The sequence below is a fragment of the Parasteatoda tepidariorum genome, chromosome X1 (genome assembly GCF_043381705.1).
Source record: "Parasteatoda tepidariorum isolate YZ-2023 chromosome X1, CAS_Ptep_4.0, whole genome shotgun sequence".
Classification (NCBI taxonomy): domain Eukaryota; kingdom Metazoa; phylum Arthropoda; class Arachnida; order Araneae; family Theridiidae; genus Parasteatoda; species Parasteatoda tepidariorum.
Genome location: NC_092214.1, coordinates 38,296,929 through 38,319,537, shown reverse-complemented (window position 1 = coordinate 38,319,537; position 22,609 = coordinate 38,296,929). Strand labels below are relative to the sequence as shown.

General features: G+C 29.0%; 1 protein-coding gene across 2 annotated transcripts in view; it reads right to left on the bottom strand.

Moving 5' to 3' along the window:
* The window catches only part of LOC107451058 (sodium-coupled monocarboxylate transporter 1), a 49,604-nt gene that overhangs the window by 15,117 nt on the left and 11,878 nt on the right, over window positions 1-22,609 (bottom strand). For both annotated transcript variants that reach the window (XM_016067039.4, XM_043046902.1), the window contains exons 2-8: window positions 17,544-17,609; window positions 14,424-14,475; window positions 13,608-13,675; window positions 10,734-10,888; window positions 9,730-9,870; window positions 3,583-3,712; window positions 229-317 (exon numbers count right to left, since the gene is read on the bottom strand). In XM_016067039.4, the coding sequence (XP_015922525.1) occupies window positions 229-317; window positions 3,583-3,712; window positions 9,730-9,870; window positions 10,734-10,888; window positions 13,608-13,675; window positions 14,424-14,475; window positions 17,544-17,609 (701 nt within the window). The remainder of the gene's footprint in view (window positions 1-228; window positions 318-3,582; window positions 3,713-9,729; window positions 9,871-10,733; window positions 10,889-13,607; window positions 13,676-14,423; window positions 14,476-17,543; window positions 17,610-22,609) is intronic.

The window sequence follows — 22,609 nt, the reverse complement described above, 5'->3', positions numbered from 1 at the left end:
ATTTTAAAAGTTTATATTTTATGAATTTGAGAAGTTTGCAAAAAGTGAAAAACAACAATTATTCTTTTAATTTTTATTTCTGTCTTTTATTTTTTTTCATGCATATGGTGTTAGCATGAATTCTCATGTTAAATGCTTTACAACAAATTTCTCTAATTAACTACGAAAAAAATTGTAAGTTACTTAAAATTCAAGAGAATTAAATTAGTAAAAGTATTAAGAGCCTACCTGATAGCTCCACTAAATATGCCTGCAACAAAAACTCCTGGCAAACAAGGCATTGTGCCTAAAGCATCCATCACAAAGAGGGGCAAGAGCTAAAAGAAAATGAAAGTAACACATTTGCATGCTTTTTTAAGTATATTTTTTTGTTTTATTTTATATCTATTGGAATTGTAAGGGATACTTAACAATGTGATTTAGTTAATACTGCTAATTGTCATTGTAACAGATCTGCTACTTATCTTGAAAAGACAAAGAAAAAAAAACACATAGAAAGAACATTTCATCTTGTTTTTTTTTCCGTCTTTTTGAGAAAATGTAAAACTAACTACCTCCTTACTTTCTCGCTCATAAAATGTCCAATCGCTTGTGAAATTTCTTATATACCTTAGAATGGGGTGTTATGCAACAGGTGAGGTTACTGAAGTTTTCTGAAGATAGATGGATGCCAGCGATAGTAAAAATATAACAATTTCTTAGAGTTTTTTGTCACTTTCAGGAGCAATATTGAGTTGCTCCTGAATAAGCAGCTGCCATTTCTGTGGTAACTTGTACTTGCTGTTCTACAAAACTTTTCCTTTGATTGTGCTTCTTTTGTTGTATGAGATGAACTTCGTCAAATCTCGTCTAGTTTTATAATAAACATGTTTTAATTTTGACAAAAAGTTTGGTGACTTTTGTGGAGACTTCTCTTTTGGTGACTTTTTTTTTCATGATTGCAAACAATACTGCACGCGTAGTGACTAAGTTCCAATTTTAGCTTGAATGTTGATCGATAATACGAGCATTTATCATGACTGTAAAGAAAACTGATACGGACAATGTTTATCCTGACTTTACAATAACAGTGAAACAGGTTTAGATAAATTCAATAAAAAGAAACAGCCATTATAAACCAAGAGGAAATCAGTCGCATTCTTAATAAAAATTGCGAAAAAAATTCAAGTAGATAATATTTTAGTAAATAAGGAGTATAATAATAACGAGTTTCAATTTTCCTAGAAATAAATAGGTAACTCGATTTTAGGCCACAGAATGGAACAAACGCTATCACCACATAGTAAACATTTAGAACATTTGAAATCAGGTCGTATAATTTAAATTCAGTGCAGCTAATTTGAATGCTTCGTTATGTATGTAACATCTTCTGTTAAGATTTCGCAAGGATCCATTGTTTAGTTTTTAATGAAGGAGGAATAAAATAATTTTGCACTACTTTTATCTCAGTAACACGTGAGATCTTTTTAAACTTCTGCATAATATGTTATCCGCAACGTTGTCAAAAAAATTTGATGAGCTTCAAATTCAACATTTTAAAACAATTTACTCGCCTACATATATGAGATATGAGGAGTCTTGTTAAAGAATGTCCTATTGAATTCAAATCTGTTGTTGTTTAAAAAGGTATTGATGTTTTAATTCCTTCTGTAAATTATATTCTGTGCAAGTTTTGCAAAAAAATAAATATAAATTTTAAACGCTTTCAATATGGCTTTCCAAAATATATCAGACTCTGACTACAAAATTTTCCAGTTCCAGGCAAAAATGAAGAAAAAAATTCCTGATTTGTATAAACACAGGTTAACTTTTGCAACTGATTTAGTTACATAACGATGATAGGGTCATTTTCTCGAGAAACAGCTAAATCGATATTTCAATTTTTTATTATCTTCCAGAATTCTTAATCAAGATTCTTTTTTTCGAAATTCAAACAATTTGAACTTTGGCATACAAATTTGTAATTTAAGAAATGTTTTCGAAAACAAAAAATGATTTTAAAATTAGGAAAAAAAGGTTTCAAATGTGTACCATAAATAATAAAAAGTTTCTGAAGATGCATACAGTAAGTCCTGCAAAGCGAGACATTTTTTTTACAAAAAATCACAAACGTAATTAAAGTTTAGCAAGGAAGTAAGTTCGTTAAGGAGAAATTTAATCCGCTAAAGGACACTTCACAAGTCATTTAATCATTAGAATTACTATGTTTTTCATAAATTCATAAAAATAAGGCCTATCATAGGAATTTTGGACAAACCCCTAAAAGTTATGCAAATTTTCCAACATTGTAGCAAAAAAAAAAAAAAAAAGAAATATCAAAATTACCGTGATATTAAAATGACTGTAAAAAAATAAAAAAATAAAAGAATAGGAGAGACTTAATGCATTTTTAAATACATTGTAATATAAAAAGAAAATTGTGAACCTTTAAGAAACACAATGTGTTCAGCTCAGGTAAAAATTTTAAAAGAAAGAAAAGCTTGCAATATAATTGCGATCAACTTTCGCTAAGAGGAAAAACTCCAAAAAAGAGAGCGAGCCCTTGGATTGTAAATTAGCCACCGGTGACGTTTTAGTAATTTTAGAAAATTCATCCAATAAAAATCAGCCTTTAACTAGCAAAACTAAAATTAAATTACAGCTCTGAGAATACAAGGTCTTCCGTAATTTCACCTTTATTATATATTTTTAGAATCCTTGTCAAATAAGAAATCAAAACAATGTACACATTAGATGTCGTAAATTTATTTTTCAGCGAATAAAAAAGAATAATCGCAACAACGTAAACTCAGTTTAAATGTGAAAGAAAAGATTAAAAAATTCCAAACAAATTTGATTGCCTAAAATAGCGATGGGAGACATTTTTAGTCTTTAAAACTAATATCAATTTTGATATTTCAATCCCACGTTTCTTAATAGTGATTTGTCAGAATTTAGAAACGTTTTTTCTGCTTATATATTAATTCACAACATATGACTATTCTTTCTTAACTAGGGCTCTAATATTACATAATAATAGCTGAGAATCCGGAGCACCCTGTACGTAGTTATGTCATTATCATCAGCATTGGCATGACAGCCCTTTGTGAGCCTGGGCCTTCCTCAGAAGCTTTTCCCATTCTGCCCTTCTCCCAGCAATTGTTTTCCAGTTCTTTACTTTTAGGATGGCAAAATCCTCATCTGCACAGTCCTTCCATCTCTTTTTGGGCCTTCCTCTTGGCCTTTTATTGGAGGGGGTTGCATTAGAGACTCTCAATGCTGTTCGTTCTGGGCTCATTCTCACTACATGCACGGCCCATCTCATTCTACTTGTTGTCATTCTACTTGTTGCTATAGTTATGTACTAGAAGTTAAAATTAGTCGATCTTCGTGTTCTGAACAAGTATTAATAGAGTTTTATTATTCGAAATAATTTGTTTCTTTTTTAGAAAGAAAATGTCGATATATTTTCAGCTGAAAGGGTACTTAAAAGAAAAATATGAGACAACATGAAAAGGAAAAAAAAAAAAAGGAAAAAACCACACACACATTTCTATTAATTTTACATGCGACATTTTAAGAGTTGTTTAAAAATTAACTCACTTGATCTGGAGCACTAACTTGCTTGGTTTTAATAGGATCACAATCAAAATATTTAGCATAAATAAGTAATCCTGCTAAAGTAGTAACTGTAACAATTGTTGCCAATCCTGGTAAATTCAACCATATTGCTCTGAAAAGAATTTTAAATAAGAGATTGTATTTCTCGAGAATTTTTCCACAAGTAAAAAAGTATCAAACGCATGTCAAACAAAGCAACTTCAACCAACTTAACTTATTTTCAACCAATTTTAATGAAAAATTAAAAAGTTAAATAAAATTAAAGATTAAAAAACAGAAATTATACTCTCCACGATAAAACAAGTACTTACGCTACGTTCGATATATTTTCCGGGTGAAATACTGTTTGCACTTCTGTACGTACAAAAGGTATTTATAATAAAAATAATCGATATTTGCCTAATAAAAATATCTTTTTTAAAATATTTAGCTTTTTTTAATGTTCATGTAATGTTGACATTAAAAAAAAAACTAATTTTGCTTCAAATAATTTTTTTGTATAATTTTTTTTATATTTTTAGTAAATTTGTAATTTTGTTATTTCTCATTATCACATTTAAATATTTATTAAATATGATATTAAGTATTATTAAGTATCTATATATCTATCTTTCTATCTATATCTATATATGTAATATCTGTGTGCGTACGTATTCATTATTTATTAGTAGCTATATAATATGTGAAGGAATTGAAATTACGAAATTTTAAGTAAATAAAAACAAACTAATTGAACTACCTAAAAAAATGTCTGAAGCATCTGTAAGAGTCATGTAGGAAAAGCATTGACCATGAATTCTTTTCTTCATTGCTGATTGTTACTTAATTTTGACTAAAAAAAGCATGACCTAACATTACATAAAACGAAAGCAAAGTACTTCATATTGCGTTTAGACAATGGAACTGTTAGCATAAAGAGTTATTATTACGACACGTGTTCTTCAATTCAACAGATTCTCTTCTGCGTTTTTTCTCGTTCTTTACAAGGTTTGAATAAAATCTATATTCTATTGTTTTGAATGTGATTATAGAAAATTTTTATTAAATTTACATTTCGTCAAGGAAAATGAAATTTAAGAAAGAAAAGAAAAACGGCATCATGTTTGTAAAATCAGAGTCGAAAAAAGAATCTTCTTATCCAAGTTTAATTTAAGAAAAACACAAACAATAGATTTAAACTATCTTTTTAATAATATCTGACTTCTTATTTTATTTTATTTTATAACCATCGTTGAACAGCCGACCCTATTTTATGGGTTTACGACTACTAATGTTCAACTCCGTAGCCTTGTAATTTTTAACCCAATCCAGAAGACAATGGAACGCCTGGATTGAGTATTGGGAGAAATTTGCCTTCGTGGAGATCTTTTTGATGGAACTAACCCGCATTTGCGTTACATGGAGAGGAAGACCACGAGAACCTCCCACGCTCAGCCTGACGGGAAGGGGACTCAAACCAAAGATCCAGTTCGCCGCATTGGAAGGCGAAAGCTCTATCCCCTGAGCCACCGCGGCAATATCTGATTTTTGCAAAATTCTATCTCTCGGGAATTATTCTACTGATTTCGCTCAAATTTTGTATTTTGTCATAAAAAATTAAATTCTTTAAAAAAGGCAAACATTTGTATACTTTAAATTCCAAAACTTTGCTTCCAACTATTATTAAATAAAATAATGAAAGGTAATAAATAATTATTAAAAATAATTTTTTCATTAGAATTATGTGTAACAATTAGAATTATGTGTAACAATGTAGAATTATGTGTGTGTTATAAACAAATTTTATAATTGTGATTAAAGGTTTTTCAATTTGCTTAAAAAATTATTGGCGAAACATGCAAAAAATGAAATTAGCATCAAGGGATTCGAACTTTCGACTGCGTTTCTGTGCAAATGATGGAATCATAATTACCAGATTGTGACTATTCCCTGTATTTTGGGAGTCAGGAGTGATATCCGTCAAATTTAAGTTGGTTCAGATTTCATGACTTAAAACATTGTCTGCACTAATTAATTAACACATTTGAGGTCATTCCCTTGAATCATTAAGATTGAGTCCTGGTACGTGAAAATCCGATCATTAGATCAAAAAATATTCAAGATTGTATCTTATTGCTTTTGTCAGTCAACTGCGTACTCAAAATATTGATAATTGAACTGTTAGATTCAATGACTTGAATTGAATTGAACTGTTGATTATTGATAATTGTTTGAACTGTTTAATGAATTAATTTATGTGTTTTTTAATGCATCAAATATTTACCCCCACATAATACAAATAAATACACTCCCACCTCTCCAACTTATTATTAATATTCATACTTAATTCTAATGATAAATTTTAATCAATGCGTTTCTGAAATTTTTGAGAATTATCAATATTATTTTTAAAATCTCTTGCACAATACTTAAAAAAATATATCAACCTGAATAACGTTTCTTTAACTGATTGGAATATGACGCACTACTAAAAATCCAATCTTAATAGTTCAAGAGGTTGACTTTAAATTTGTTAATTATTTCTATTTAATAATTAAGGAACATAATAAGAAACAAAATACATACTTTTTATGTATAAACTTACACTTGTTCGGCGAATTTTGATTTTTTTACTATTAAAATCGCAATAAATAATAATAGTAATAACCGAATAACCGCAAACTGGTAAATATAGTCCGTTGTTCCAGATGAGGGAACAAAAGTATGGTCCTCTTTATGCTAATATATTTTTTTTACTATTTCACCGTAACTCGAGAACTTATTAAGCAAACTCGAAAAACTAATGCACGCAATTGTTAAATTCGCAAATTCAAATGTTATTCCAAGCAAATGACAATTCTCAATAATTATTAATTTTGTTCCTTTTATTTAATAAAAGAAAAATTTACACAACAGTAAATTATTTAACTTTAAATAATAAAATATTAAGGCAAAATCTGGCAAATATACATATTTTACAATCTTTAACTTTAATCGATTAACTTTGTTCAGATACTCAAACAAAATTACATAAATTAAACTGATGCAAAAACTTTAATGGCTTAAATTTTGAAGTTTTCCTACTATTATTAAATTATACAAAATGAAAAGTAATAAATAATCATTAATTTTTTACATAACTTTTCTTTGGATAAACTATTTTTTTATTTCTGAGATGAGATTGCAAAACAAGCAAAACAGGAATTAAAATTAAGGGCCCCCCACTTTCAACCGTTCTTCTTATTTAATTTTTGGGACTGTATTTTTCAGATTCCAACAATCATCCACACCTTGATGATCCAAAATATAAATCCAAATATAATATAATGATCCAAAATATAAAATAAAGTAAAATTTATAATAAATATAAAATAAAATTTATTCAGAGAAGGTACGTTTTTGTGTCTTATCTCTCGTAACTTAATTAACAGTTAGAATTAACTACTTATCATACTTGAGTTTAATATTTTAGGCATTAAGATTGATTTTTAGTATATGAGAATTTGATCATTATAGAACATTAATATCCTTTACCTGTCATGATGATAATCAATAAATACAAATTATAACTAATAAGGCAGCATTATTTCATGAAATAAAATTCTAAAACATACTCAAATATATGGTTACCAAACATACTATTAAACTAAATCATTTAAAAAACCACTTTTCAGATTCTTTCCTATTTAGTATGCAGAAAATTATTACATTTTAATGAAGAAGAAAGAAATTATTTTACTTTGATTGTTTTTAAAAACTGTTTTGTATCTATTAATTTAATTAAATGAAATACAGCACGAGAGTAAGACGAATCCTTGATGTTCAGCTTAGAAAATAGTCTTATTTAATGAATGATAAAATTTCATTCAGTTTCCTTTAAAAAAATAAAACCATCAAAATTCAAGGATTATTTTTTTTTGCTACATTAAATTAAAAAATACACTATTATTTGAAACACTTTCGTTGTTTTTTAACATGCATTATCTCCATTTAGACTTAAAATAAAGGAAAATGTAAGCTCTTTTTTTATTCATCTTTCCTATTAATTCTATTAACATATTTATGTAACGTACGTAGTCACGTGAAGTTATATTTGAAATTTAATGAAGCGAAACCCGTGAAAACCTGTTCTCTTTTTTTGTGTTCCTAATCTTCATAAGGAATAAAACAAAAGCATTGCTTTTATTACTGTTAACTGACAAACACTTCAGTCTACGTACGGGATTGAGACGAACGTTTATTAAAAAAGCTACGCCTTAATCGAATACTTTGAGCTGAGTAAAATATCTTGTACCTGCGCAATGGAAACTGTTATATCTTATTTTGTAGACTTTTAAACGCTTCTAATTTGAATTACAAAGTTGCACAAATTAGAATTTCAACCATATTTTTTTGAAAAACTAAATTGCTCCAATTTGGAGAAAGAAACTTACTTTTATTTTGTTTCATATAGTCAGGAATTGCTCCATCATGACTTTACAAATTTGTAGAAAAGCTTTAATTTTAAATAATACATTGATTTTTTTTTTCAGTTAAATTACTGGGATTTAGTTTTATTGCGTTTTTATTATGTATTTACAAAGTTGCAGAAAACATTTTGGATTTCAATAATATTTTCCTAATTAAATTGTTCAAATTGGCAATAAAATTTAATTTTATGTTTTATTTCATACAATCCAGAACGGTTCAATCATGATTTTGCAAATTTGCAGAAAAGCTTTAACTTTAAATAATACATTGATTTTTTCTCATTTTTATTTGAAAAATTACTTTGATTTGGTTCTTTTGCGTTTTTAGCTTGTTTGTACAATATTGCACTGAAAATTTGAATTTCAAGTATATTGAAAAGTTAAATTGTTTCAGTTTGGACAATAAAATTTAATTTAATGTTCTGTGACATATAATCAAGAATAATTCCCTCATGACTTTTCAAATTTGTAGTAAAGCTTTAACTTTACTAATACGAGTACATTGATTTTTTCTCATTGTTATTTTACAAAATTGAATTATATTGATTTGATTTTTTTGTGTAATTTGTAGTTTTCGTTACAAAATGCTACCCTTTTTCCCTTTGTGGTATTTTATCACGATAATTAAGCAAATTCAAGCACTGACAAAAATTTGGAACTAAGCATACACTCAAAAATACAAAATCAGGATAGCGATACAAAATCAGAGTAGTGATTTGCGATGTCGACTTAGCTCAGCCTATTTAGGTTTAATAATATTAGCTTATCGCTACAAAACCATGAGCTACTTTAATTTTGTTTTAAAAATAAGATAGTTTTCTTTTCATTATTAAATGCTACTTTGAGTTTAATAAGTTGTTGCAGAGTTTTCAATTTTATGTGATAATATGCAAAAATGTGTTAAACTACGGAAAACAAAATCAATGAAAATAAGCTGTGTAAGACTAAAGTATATATTACCGTGGTTGAACAACTGACCCAATTTCGGGTTTACGACTACTAATGTTTAACCCTGTGACCTTGTAATTTTGAACACAATCCAGAAGACAAGGGAACTTCTGGGTCAAGTACTGGGAGAAAATGGCCTTCGTGGAGGACTTTTTGATGGAGCTTACCCGCATTTGCGTTACATGGAGGGGAAAACCACGAAAACCTCTCACGGTTAGCCTGATGGAAAAGGAACTCTAACCCATGATCCGTCTACCACTAAGGATATTTTGCATCAGCACTGTGGTTGGTGCGAGTCTAATGCGGAATTCGTATCGACCAGCCATTGCTGGGATTCGAACCCGGTTCCTCATAGGAAGGCGAGCGCTCCATCTCCAGAGCCACCACGGCTCATGACTAAAAAAATATATACATCCGTCGTTGAACAGCAGACCCAATTTTGGGTTTACGACTACTAATGTTCAACTCCGTAGCCTTGTAATTTTGAACCAATCCAGAAGACAAGAAAGGTTTTGGATCAGTACTCCCTGAGGTATTGTTTTGTTATGGGAACATGGAGGACTTTGCAATTCGACAGATTTGAAGTGCATCATTCATCATTTACTGCATGGGGAGTCTTCTGCCAGTGGGGATCGAAACCACAAACTCCTGGATATGGGGCCAGTGCCCTACCAACCAGGCTATCCCGGCTTCATGATTAAAGATTTAGATGTAAAAGTCAAATGATACTTACATTCTTGCTCCTCGAATATTTGGAATCGTCAGATATCTTTGAACCATGGGTTGACTTACGCCGTATATAGACAGCCATGTAAAGTAACCTCCAATCGTCAAACTCCAGACTGTATGTCTCACAGTTGGATCCACATCAAGACTGTAAAATCATTCAAATTATTAATATGAATAAACTTTATAGTAATGCATCTTAAACTATTTTAAAGTAATGTTTAGAGTAACTTTCATTATAATCATAAAAAATAATTATATTTTAAAGTTTGTCTATAATGCTAAGTTCGGTACTAACGAGCAACAAGTAACAATATTACTGTAGTCACTTTCTTTTTTTTTTCGTAGTCTGTAATGTAATGAATTTTTTATTTTTTTTTAAAAAAAGTAGTGCACTTTTTGAAAAAAAAAAGATAGTGTAGTCTGATACAAAAAAACTACTAGTTTGTACGGATAAAGATTATTTGGTAAAATTACCGTACTGTATATAGTAATGACATATCTAATTTTAAGAAAAACAAAATTGGTTAATAAAAGTAGTAAATTATCCGGTATTTAAACTAATCACTTGGTAATTTTTTCGTTCATATGGTAAAGGCTTTGTAACCAACACTAAAATTATGCTCCTCTTGATTTCAAATTTTTTTGGCTAAATTATATTATCCAGCAAATATGAAGTCCGTATGATTTTTCGAATTCATTGTCATGGTTTTCTAGAACAAATTGTTGAAGACCCTTACCAAATACCGTATTAGTGAAATATAGCTCATTTAAACCAAAACGGGATTGCAAAATTTTCAGATGCTCATAAATTTTTCCCCAAATTTACTTACTGATTGTGTTGTATGAAAATGTAATTTACTTTTTTACGTGAGAACATTAAATTTTTTAAAAAAAGCAGTTAATAATAATAATAGCAGTCCAAGAGTAAAACACATTGAATAACATAATTCAATAAAATTTTTAAATGACATAATTACAATCCAAAGAGAACAAAACAAAAACAATTACTTGAAAAATTCAATTCTTTGGCCTTCTTTACTTTTATTCCATATAAAATCAATTCCTCCTAAGTCAATAGAGCCTTTAATCACAACAACCAGCATGGCACCAAAAATTACAAATACTTGAAACAAATCAGTCAGAACAACAGCTTTCATGCCACCCTGTAAAAAATCAAACATTTTCAGAATGCAAAATACTCAATTTTTCTTAAATAAAATATAAATTGGAACATTATTATTTATTAATCACACTGTGGTACAATTTTTTGCTTTCTGTTGCATAAGATTTGTTAATAGATCTTAGATACTTTCGTATTTTTTTTTCAAACCTGCAATCGTATTCCCTCTTCATGTTACAGTTATTTTAAATGACATTTTTCGTCTGTTTTTTGTCGAAATGCACAAGTTTCAAAATTTTATATAATGGGAGTCACGCAAAGTTGCGACAAACTTTTATGGGAGTTAGGGCACATCATGAGGATTTAAATTGAGTAGGAACCCATGCCAGGAAATGTCGTCGCACGCCACTGGGAGCGCTTCCACAATTAAAGCTATTTCTTTTAAATTTGCGCATTTGGAAAAAATTTTATTTTATAAAAATGTCCTTTAAAAAGAAGCCTGTAGCTTTAGGATCAAAACTATTTTCAGATTTGAAATCTTCACACCCGAGTTAGAGAAAGTAAAGTATTTGTATAAATACAATATAACTTAGCTGCCCAGTGTTATTTATTTAACTATTTCGTTAATTTCTTTATTAATTATATATGTATATGTATTTCATTAATTTTATGGCATTTTGTGCCTTTTAAACAATGTGTTTTATATTCATTTATTTTAAAATGTGTTTTTTCCCTTAAGTTTCCAATGAAAATTATTAAAAATATTATTATTCGATAGATTGTACCTTGATATATCATAAAGTGCTCTAGTTCATACTTTAAGGCCATATTATTGCAAGAAAGCTTGCATTGTACCTAGGATTTCAATAAGTAGTTCTACTATAGCAGAAAATAAAAAGTGCGCATATTAAGAACACGAATCTTAGGTCTTTTTTTTTTTTAAATATAAAAACCGAACAAAAGCAAAAGTTTTGAAAAGAACAAGTAAAAAAATCATGCAAATTACGTAAAGCAAAGCTTTGACTTAAATTTTTAGCAATACAAGAAACTGCGAAAAGAAAAAAACCTAAATGACATTACTCACGGACCCCTAATTACGCTAATCCAAAAGTCAACTAACGTTACTTAATACCCGTCTAGTCTCTTCGCCGTAGACTAAAATATATGCCTCGTATAATAAAAGTTTCAAAACATTATCATTAAGTTATTATATCTTCTACTCATATAAATCAGCCTAGATGACATAGCGGTTAGGATACTGATATATCATTGTTACTGGCCGGGGTTCTATCTCCATACCGAGGTTCCATCTCCACGTAAGACTGGGAAGTAAAGTTATCAACGTGTCGTTGGTCTTGAAACTGCAAGGCCCAAACCTCCGACAATTGGTTAGAACGGGAGTACTTTTCTCTTTAATTTTTAAATATTTTGATTGAAGGTTTTATTTAGAATACATGATAATACATAAGAAATATTTAAACTGGATAAAAAGTTTAAAAATCACTTAGTTTATAGCAATTGAATTTTCAAAAAGCATTAAATAAATCAATAATTAAATTTTTTCTTCTAAATGGCTACAACAATGGCAAGGAAAAAAAAATTAGAACCACTTCCTGAACAGACAAGAAAAAAAAATCTTACATGCTTGAATAAGTTCAATTAAATCATTACTCCACGTTAAAGTAGATCAATTTGGAAAAAAAAAGAAAAACATGCCAAAAATCAGTTTTTGATGGTTATCTCACACTTTTACCTTTTTTTATGAAAACTATAACATTTTTTACTTCACTAATATTACTTATACTATAAAAAAAATGAAATTCCTGACAAAAATATTTCAGAGAGTTATAAATGTCCTCTTTTTTTGTGGATTTGTGTTTGATAATGCCAACTAACTTCCGAAAATATTAATTTTAGGTTTAACTGGATAAAAATTTCCAATGTGTAACAGCAAAAAATAATTTTAATTGACTTGCAAAAAATTTTTAATTGTGCAAAAGAAAAAATTCGAAAACACAACACAGTAATACCGCACTTTTTCTTTTACTTTTAAAAAGCATATTTTTTAAACTTTTCCTACTGTAAAAAAATTTGAAGGACACTGAGTATAGTTTAAAAGTTCCTTTCTAGTTACTACTGTCAATTAAAAAGCTATAAGATATAATTTAATCTGGCATATTGTATCCGGCATATTTTTAATTGTGTGACTTCCAAATCGTGTCATTTGATTGTTAAATATTTTGTTCATCAGTATAGACAAATTTGTTTTAAATTATCCTTTCTTTCATTTGATTTCCATTGTTCAAACTCACGATATGCTATTTCCAAAAAAGGAGTATGTTCTTTGGAAATGTCTTTCCCTATTCTAATTCTCATACCTCCATTAAAAATAACTCAGAGCAGAAATTCATTCTCCAATGAATTTCAAAGACTGTTACTATCCACGAAAATGAATAAGTAATTAATAAAAATTTTCCTTACTTTCTATTGAATCACGTTAGATTCCTACTAAGTTCAAATATTTTCTATTTAGCGAGTATTGATATTTTTAAAAAAAAAATGATTTAACTTTCAAAATCATTAAAGTTTCTATAAAAATGGAAAGTTCACTAGATTTTACAATACAGTTTAAGGTACAGTAAAAAGTAATCTTAACCACAAAAAATTTATTTAAAATGATTCAAGAGGTCATTGATACGGTTATTGAAAAAAACAAAAGCAAGAAAAGAATCTATTCCAAAATTAAAAATTAACGCACTTACAACAGTAGTGTAAAAGGTGCAAACAATGCCAATTGATAAGACACAAAACCAAACTCGAAGCCCAGTCACTGAAACAAAAACATTAGAACATGATTAAATTGATAATCAATGTCTATAAAATGATATGGAAAAAAGTAAATTCATAAGACTATTTAAAATTACTACTTAAACTCCATAAGATATTAGTTATTTTATGAAATATCATAATATAACATTGCTTTGAACTAAAAAAGAAAACAATTTTTTTTAAATGATCTTAATGCAATTTTAATCACCAGTTCAAGAGCTTAATTTTCCTTAAACTAAATAAGCTATGGACAAAAAGAGAAATACTTAATACAATTTTCGTAAGAAAAAAAATTTTAATTTACTGACAGAGTTCCATAAGTTAAGCATTTTGAGAACAACCTTGTTTTACTTTAAATTTCAACAAAACTCTATCAATTCAATAATGCTAATTATATCTTATAAAAGTTTTTCAAAGTTGTTTCCAAAAATGTTATGTGTTTTAGATTTAATATATGTTTTACTTATATTTGAGTTGATAAAAAATGTAACATATTGTCTCTTAGAAATGTTGTGTTTTAGTACCCTAATAATAATAGTGTTACTTACTTAGCAGTTATGAAGTGCTACATGCTAAGCAAATACAAAATAAACAATTAAAAGCCTATACTTACATAGATTTAGAATTCCACTGTATAATATATTCGGTATTGCAAAATTAAAAATTCTTACCGTGTTAGAAAATTCTATTCCATGACTGATATTGTTTAATTAATTTACATACAATTAAACAATTAAAATTTAACTCACCTTGGGACAATGCGAGGGAAGGAGCATACATAACAATTGCCATATATAAAACCTGAAAAAAGGACAATTTTTAATTAAAAAAGGATTCAAAATTACATTTTGAGACATAGACATAAACCAACTTTTTAGCACTATTAATAAAATTGAAAAAAAAACAAAAAACAAATTTAACTAAAAACATTTTGTAATAACTACGTTGTAGAATAGAGTAACAAAGTTTTATGCTACATGTAATATTTTTTCTATTTATTCGTTAGTTTACTTAATTTGAAAAAAAAATCAGGGGGACAATGACATCACATATTTCGATTATCAGAATATTTATATTATTTCTTATGGTTTTTCAATTATTATAATATTTATTATTATAATATTTATTATTATAATATTTATTATTATAATAATTAACGCTCATTTCATTTAAATGCATATTCATTTTAGTTTAAAACCGAAACATTTAATCAGTTAAAGTGTAGAAATTAGTGTTGAAAGAAATTTATTATATAAACAATAAAAATCTAAGAAATTCTCATAGAAAAAATGCGTTTTTTTTTCTAAAATTATTCTAAATGTTTTTTTTTTTACCTTTCGAATCAAAATATCGTTAAACAACGATATTAATGAAACAATTTTAAGATTTTATAACACATTCATTTTTATTTCATATATTTATGTTATTATAAAACAGCGTTTGAATAATTCATTACTAAGCTTAAAAAAATTAATATGCAAAATTTATAGGATTTTTATATACATTCATAGAATAATTTATTATTTATGAAAGCTGAGCAATAAATTTAAAATTTCTGTGAAAACAATTAGTGCAAAATAATGTTTGTTATGACTGAATAACGAATGACTGAATTCTTTGTAATAATCTATTTGTTCAGACAAAAGCCATAATATAAAACTCACAAAAATTCCATTTTATTTAGTTTCATAATGTCTATAAAGACGTCTGCGAGACTATTTATTTGATATTTTAATTTGTGACGTATTTAAGCAGGCAGAGGGAAACATTTTTAACAAACTTTATGTTGCAAACATTGTTTGTAACAGTTCTTTACGAAACACTTGAGTCAACAAATACATGAAATTAATTAAAGGGTGATATGGGTTTCAATGGATAAAAATTTAAATGCCTTTTCATGAAAATAGATTCGCAAATGTTTCTTTCCTTGAAATGTAACCTTTATTTAATATCTTGACTAATACTTCGGTTTCTTAATTTTTCCTTATTATAATCCTTAATTTTATTATAATAAAAGAAAAATCTCCTTAATTTTTCTTTTATTATAATAAAAAATTATTTGATTCAAACTTTGATATGATAAAAGAAAAAAACAAAAGTTTTATGTTTTGATCCAATTGATTCAATTTTATAATTGTTTTTCACGAAATAATGAATAAAATTTGTACATTTTTAGGGGATTATAAAATTTTAAATATAAGCTATTAGATATTTTACAAAATTTCCTGTTATAATATCAATTCCGTAATAAGCAAAAATCTTCTAAAAAAATGCAAGTGCCCCACCAAAATAAAGCCACTATTGTTGTTGCTACTTATGCCATACTAATCAGCAAGTCTGTTTGGAATAAAGTGAATTTTTAAGACAGAGGGTACGCTTCCTTTTTTTCCGTGGCGCCATCTATGAGCGAAAATACGACTTCAGCCACACGCATCACAACCCGTTTTACAGGGGGGACTCAATGATACTCCATTCATTCATCCACAGATTGCAATTTTGTTCTGAACCAGAGAACAATCAATCTCCAATTCAGTACACCCAGAGGTATCGATTTGTAATGAGAACTTGGAGGACTTTGTGACCCAAACAGATTTTTGTGCGCCAGTCACCATTTAATGCACGAGGATTCTTTGGCCATGGGATTCGAACTCACGTTCTCACGAACACGATCCTATTGTCCAGCCTGACACGATTGTACAGCCTCGAGGGGGGAGGTTAGATTAAGATTTCCTCCACTGATGAAGCCTTCCTACACAATTAATGAATTAATGAGCCGTCATGATGGAAAAGAAATTCTCTTGTTTTTGTTCTTGTTGATTACAATATCACGCAAAAAAAATTCGGTGTCATACATTTTTTTCTACTTGCATTTGCTTGTGGATAGACTTAAACACGAGCTACAATTTAATTATTTTATATTTCAAAATTGCTGGTACGATACATAAAATGAAAAAGTAGCTGAGAAAAAAAGAGGAAATCTTCTCCAAAGGACAGTATGGTGGAGATTCATTAACAGTATGAATAAGCTTTGGCTATGATGATAAGCATAACGTGGATTTTCTGTAAAACCTTGCGGAAGCTACCGATTATCCATAAATTCTAGAAACTCTCTTTTGACTTTTTCAGAAAGAATCGGTAGACCAAGCTGAGTTTCTTACTAGGGCAAAGCATCCGTTCACATTGTAAAATCTGATAATAGGTTGCGTGTCATAAAATGACTGACACTTTCACATAACTTTAGTCCCGAAGAAAACTTGAGAGGCTATCTTTAGTATATACAAAAGCTATATATAGCTGCATATACAAAATATATAGTATATATATAGCTGTATATACAAGAAAGAAATTTCAATCTATGTCCGAATTGAAGACTGCCATATTTGAAACATGGTGTAATATACGTGAAACTATTCAGTATAATATACCATGTTTCAATTATTGTATGCAACATTGATTATTATGCAACATTGCATATTTCGAGCAGTACATAAATATGGCGGGTATTTTATCTATAATAAACAGTAAATTTATTTCGATAGAACATCTTTTTCCTCCTTTTTTGTTTATTCAATTTTTTTTCCTGTCCAGATGGAACAGGTGGTGAGTTACTCCCTGCAAATATGTAGTTGTACATAGACTTGCTTTATGCACACGTTTGGATCTCATCGTTTTAATTTCTGTTCAATTATTGCACAATTTCTTTTTGGTAAGGCATATTACATATTAAGTAGGTTTCGAGCTCTAAATCATGGTTCTTGAAATCAGACACACAATAAATTCTAAAAAGAGATACTCCCAATAGAAGACAATGCTGTTTATCAGTAAAAGTAATGAACACGAAAGAAAAAAAATACGAAAATTAAACTTACCATTTGAAACGTAAAAATACTCGAGCATATTGTCCGCACTGTTTTATTGAATCGGAGCTCTAGATACTGAAAATAAAACAATGATACAATTAAATTCAGTAAGTGAGAGGTTTTTGAAAATATGAAAGCAAGAAGCGGCTTTACGGCACCAAACTCAAACGCTAATACGTAATCAATGTAAAGAAAAGTATCAAAGACATAACACTGACGCAAAAGAAGGAAATCAAACAAAGTAACAGGAAGCAAAATAACTTTTGCTTCTCAGCACGTATAGCGTTCAGAAAAACACTTTAAGGGGTTAAAATATTTGAAATTGTGGTGTATAAGGATTTGATTGGACTCAATAAAAAAAAAACAACCCCATCCCATTCCAAAGATGCAATTATTGCAAATGACATTCCATTCAATATCTGAATATATGTACACGAAGGTCTTGAAGCATCCACTTAACTTTCGAATGGCTTCAGCAGAGCAATGAAAGTGGTGTATATGCATAGTAATTTGGTTTGGCACTACCAAGTGAAGCTTAGATATACATTTAGAAGCTATAATTTATCTTTCGTTATCTTAATTCCAATCGTAAATTTTAAATGTGAAGTTTAATGATATGTTCTTGTAATTGTTTCTAATGCCACTTGCCAGCCAGCAAGTCTGCTTGGTGAAGCCAAGAGAATTTAAGGCAGAGGGAGCGTTTCTTGTTTTTCAGTGGCGCCATCTATGGTCAATAGTATGACTTTAGCAGCATACTCGTCACAACCGTTCATAGGGCGAAGCGAACCCATCCATATATCTATTCATACATTCATTCACAGATCGAAATTTTGACCTGAACCAAAGAACGATTAATCTCCAATTCAGTACCCCTATATGTATGATTTGATATGGGAACATGGAGTAATTTTTGACCGATTTAACGTGCACCCGTCACCATTTTTTATATCAGTCGTTAAACACCCGACTCAATTTCGGGTTTATGACTACAAATGCTCAACTCCGTAGCCTTGTAATTTTGAACCAATCCGGAAGATAAGAAAACTCCTGGATCAGCACCCCCAGAGGTATAATTTTCCATGGGATCATAGAGGACTTAGTGACTTGACAGATTTAACGTGCGTCAGTCATCATTTACTACACTGGGAGACTTTGACTGGGGGGTTCGAACTCATGACCTCTGGAAATGGGCCCAACGCCCTACCAACCAGGTTATATTTGCCCTAGTTCAGTGACATAAGAGCCATTAGTGTCAGCACTGCGCCAAAATTTAAACGAGATTACGTAGTCTATGTTAAGAAATCTAAAGTTTTCAAAAACTAAGTTTTGCGCAAAGAAGGGAAAAAGAAAAGAAATAAATATTTAATAGAGAAAAGACCATTAAAACACCTCAGAATCATGAAACTTGTGTTAATTCTAAAACTGTGCGTTTTCAAAAATGATTACAAAATTAGAAATGTACTTGATAAGTAATTAATAGCAGTAAAAGTAGCGATGTAATAGCTTTTTTTCCGAGTTTTTAAGTCCTGAAATTAGAGTCGTTATTTTTGAAAATGGAATAAATTCATTTGGAGCTTAAAAGCTTTTTATTTCTTTTTACGATTTCAATAATTATTTTTTCATTTCAAATTTTAATCAAATTATAGTGTTAAAAATAAACACACATAATTTGTCGATATTTTTAAATTCAATCAAACGCTAACCCATAAATATCTCGATATAGGAAAAGCGGACTTATTCCACTTTTAAAAATAACGGCACATTTATTGTTTCGCTTTGACAGTTTTAGTTCCTAAACAACAGCAATTTCATATCCCCATTTCGGAATGATTATTTTGGTATTGTTTTTTGCCCTCTATTTCTCAATTCATATTGCTGCTTTCAGAATTTCATAATGTACGTGCAGATATACTTAAAATTTATTTCTAGCTTATTCATTGATTGAGTTAACGAAAAATTTCAGAAGCAATCAGTTACTTCATGCTGTAATAGCAATGCTCCATGATTTGTTCGAAATGGGTCCCATTAAACTGTAATTTTCCTTTAAGCAACTTTCGAGTCTTAGTATAATAAAGAATTGTTGAATAGAATATATTATAATGAATAGAATATATGTTATTAAATAAGTATAATACAAGAGAATAAAATTACGAATAGTTTAAGCAGTATATCTAATAAATTGCATAAATATTATGCATATCAGGTAACTCGTTTGTAAAAATAAATTATTAGATATTTGATGAATTCTTGACGCGTGAGGGACTAAGGAGGGATTTCCTGCCTTCAGTGTAAAAACTCATTTTAAAATGCTTTTTTTAGTTTTAAAAACCAATAGAAACGAATGCAAATCTGGCCAAATGAAGAGCAATAGACCAAATGTCTTCTTTTTTTCACCTGATATTTTGTTGTTTTTTGATTATCTGAAATTAGATTATACACTCATTTATTTATTTATTTATATTTTTGATATAACAAAAATTCCAAAATTAGATTAATTTTTTGAGACATTAAAATATTCCTCATTTGAAAAAATAATCTGAAAACTTTATTTAAATTCTGAAGAAAATTTGAAGATATTGGGTCCATTTATTAAACCCTTACAGGGTTTCTAAGATCTAGAAAATGTGATGGAGTGATAAGTGATATAAATTTCGATGTTTTAGGCTATCAATAATAATTTTTAGTTTCAAGGTCCAAAAAATTACAACGGGGATTATTTTGTACTCTTCAAATGGAAACTCAATTTAAGCATTTTTCAATAATCTTGAGAAACATTAGCTACCACTATGGGAACTTTCTTTTAATTCTCTACAGATTTTTAACCTCGCATAATATTTTGTTGAGAAAATTCGTATAATATCTTCAGAATGAATTCTGAAAAATACAGGCTTAAAATAAGCCCTCTGAGTTTCTTTAAGAGGCTTAAGAAATCTGTCCATATTACCTACAAGAAAGTAAACACTTCCACAGCAATCAGTTCTAGAGACCAAAGCATGATAAAGGCATTAACGATCAAGATAGATCAAAATTTTAAAAACAAGTTTTTAGAATAGTTTGGACACGTTTACAAAAAAAAAAATTCTGATGTTTTAAAGCAAAATTTTCAAAATATCTTAAGAAACCTGCAGTAAAAGGTGTTTTTTTTTAAAGAAAATCTAATAAACTTTAGTGGGAAAAATATTTAAAAATAAAGTCACATTTTCCACTGGCAACGTTTTATTAATTATGAATCATTATTATTAGTGTTATTATTTTTGAAAATGAAAGAAAATATAAAGAAATCTTGATAAATTTTTTATCAATTCGAACTATATTCGATTAGGAGTTCAAGTAAGTTCAAACATAAAATTCTATTATCTAAAAATATCTTTCGTCAATTTTTATCATGATAACTTTATTGTCAAGAGCATTACTCTTAACCTTAAGTGCAATGCACTTAACCTGAATTTCTATTTATTTCAGGGTTTGTTATAGATATTTTCTAGGCTATTCTCATGCGTTTGAAATTAAAATAAAGTTGACATTGCTTTTTTATCAGCTGGTGAAATTAAGCCATAGTGAAAAACAGTGTGAGGAACATTTCAGTTATGGCACGTAAAGGGAAACGCTTTAAAGTGTTAAAAATTAACCTATTTTTATTGTTAATTAATAATAAAACAAATCTATATAATACGAAACACAAAACTCAAGCCTCAGATAAATAACAAATATAACTTCAGTTCGATATTTAAAAAAATTTAAAAGTCTCAGAAACATAAAAGTATTTGTGTTGCTGCAGTTTCAATTGAAATATCTTTAAAATACTTTAAAATTATTTTAAATACAGTCAAACCCCGCTATAGTGAACATGGTTTATAGTGAACTCCCGGATATAGTGAACGAAATGTTCGGTCCCGTGCCTTGCTATACCCGTATAATGTTATTTTTTGTGGATATAGTGAACCAAAAAAGCGATGAAGTTGGATATAATGAACTTTTTTCTGTCTTCGACTGATTTTTTTCTTCATTTTTTTGTAATAATTTCGAAATTTCTACTTCAAAATAAATACATATACCGATTTTTAAAACCATCTATAGTGGAGAAGGTAGCGATAAGCATTTTTTTCTTGTTTGCTTCTTTTATCTTACTTTCCCATCCCTAAACAAATCAAGTAGATGTTTCCAACCCAGGCAGATGATGCACCTGTAAGGTGTCAGTGGGATCAATATGCATTTTCTGTCAGAGGGAATGAGTAATTATTCATTATTGGTCAAAGAGTTGGACACTAATATGTGTTGATAAGGCCCTCATTTCAACTCCTTTTTGCTCTCAGTGCAGTTAAAAAAAGCCTGCAAACAAGTGTCTCAAATTTAACTATGGCGAGCAGTAAACGCAAAATGTTCTCCATTGATGATAAAATGGGCATAGTCAGAAAAATTGAAAATGGATGTAATCAAGCTGATATTTGCAGGGAATATAAACTATCCAAATCTACAGTTCGTAACATATGGAAAAGTAGGCAATTAACAACTTCTGCTCATGAAAAAAATTTAAATGGCAGAAAAAAGTTGAGAAAAGCAGATCACAAGGATGTTGAAGAAGCATTACTGAAGTGGTTCAGCATTCAAAGAAGCCGCAATCTTCCAGTATCTGGACAAATGTCGATGAATTTGCTAAGCGATTTTATGAGATTACTTTTATGTGCTTGCTCGAATGGCAGATTAGACAAGTTTAAAAAGTGGACTAACAGAAATTCAGGAAAAATTATCTGAGAGTCGGGAAATGCTTCCATATCTGATGTTGAGGAATGCTCAACAGCTAAAGATTACTAATTATTTTTTTTGTACGCAGGACGAAGAGTAATAAAAAATAACAAATTTTTTGCTACTACGTAATATTTTTCAGTCATTTATTTGAATAACGTGTAATAAAAGGGAGGAGTTTGGGAACCATTAGTTAAATTGCCTGCGTAACGGATATAGTGAACTCCCGTTTATAGTGAACCAAAATTTCGGTCCCTTGAAGGTTCACTATAGCGGGGTTTGACTGTAGAATATTTGAGGTTTTATTTTAAAAATTTAATCCCAAAGGAATT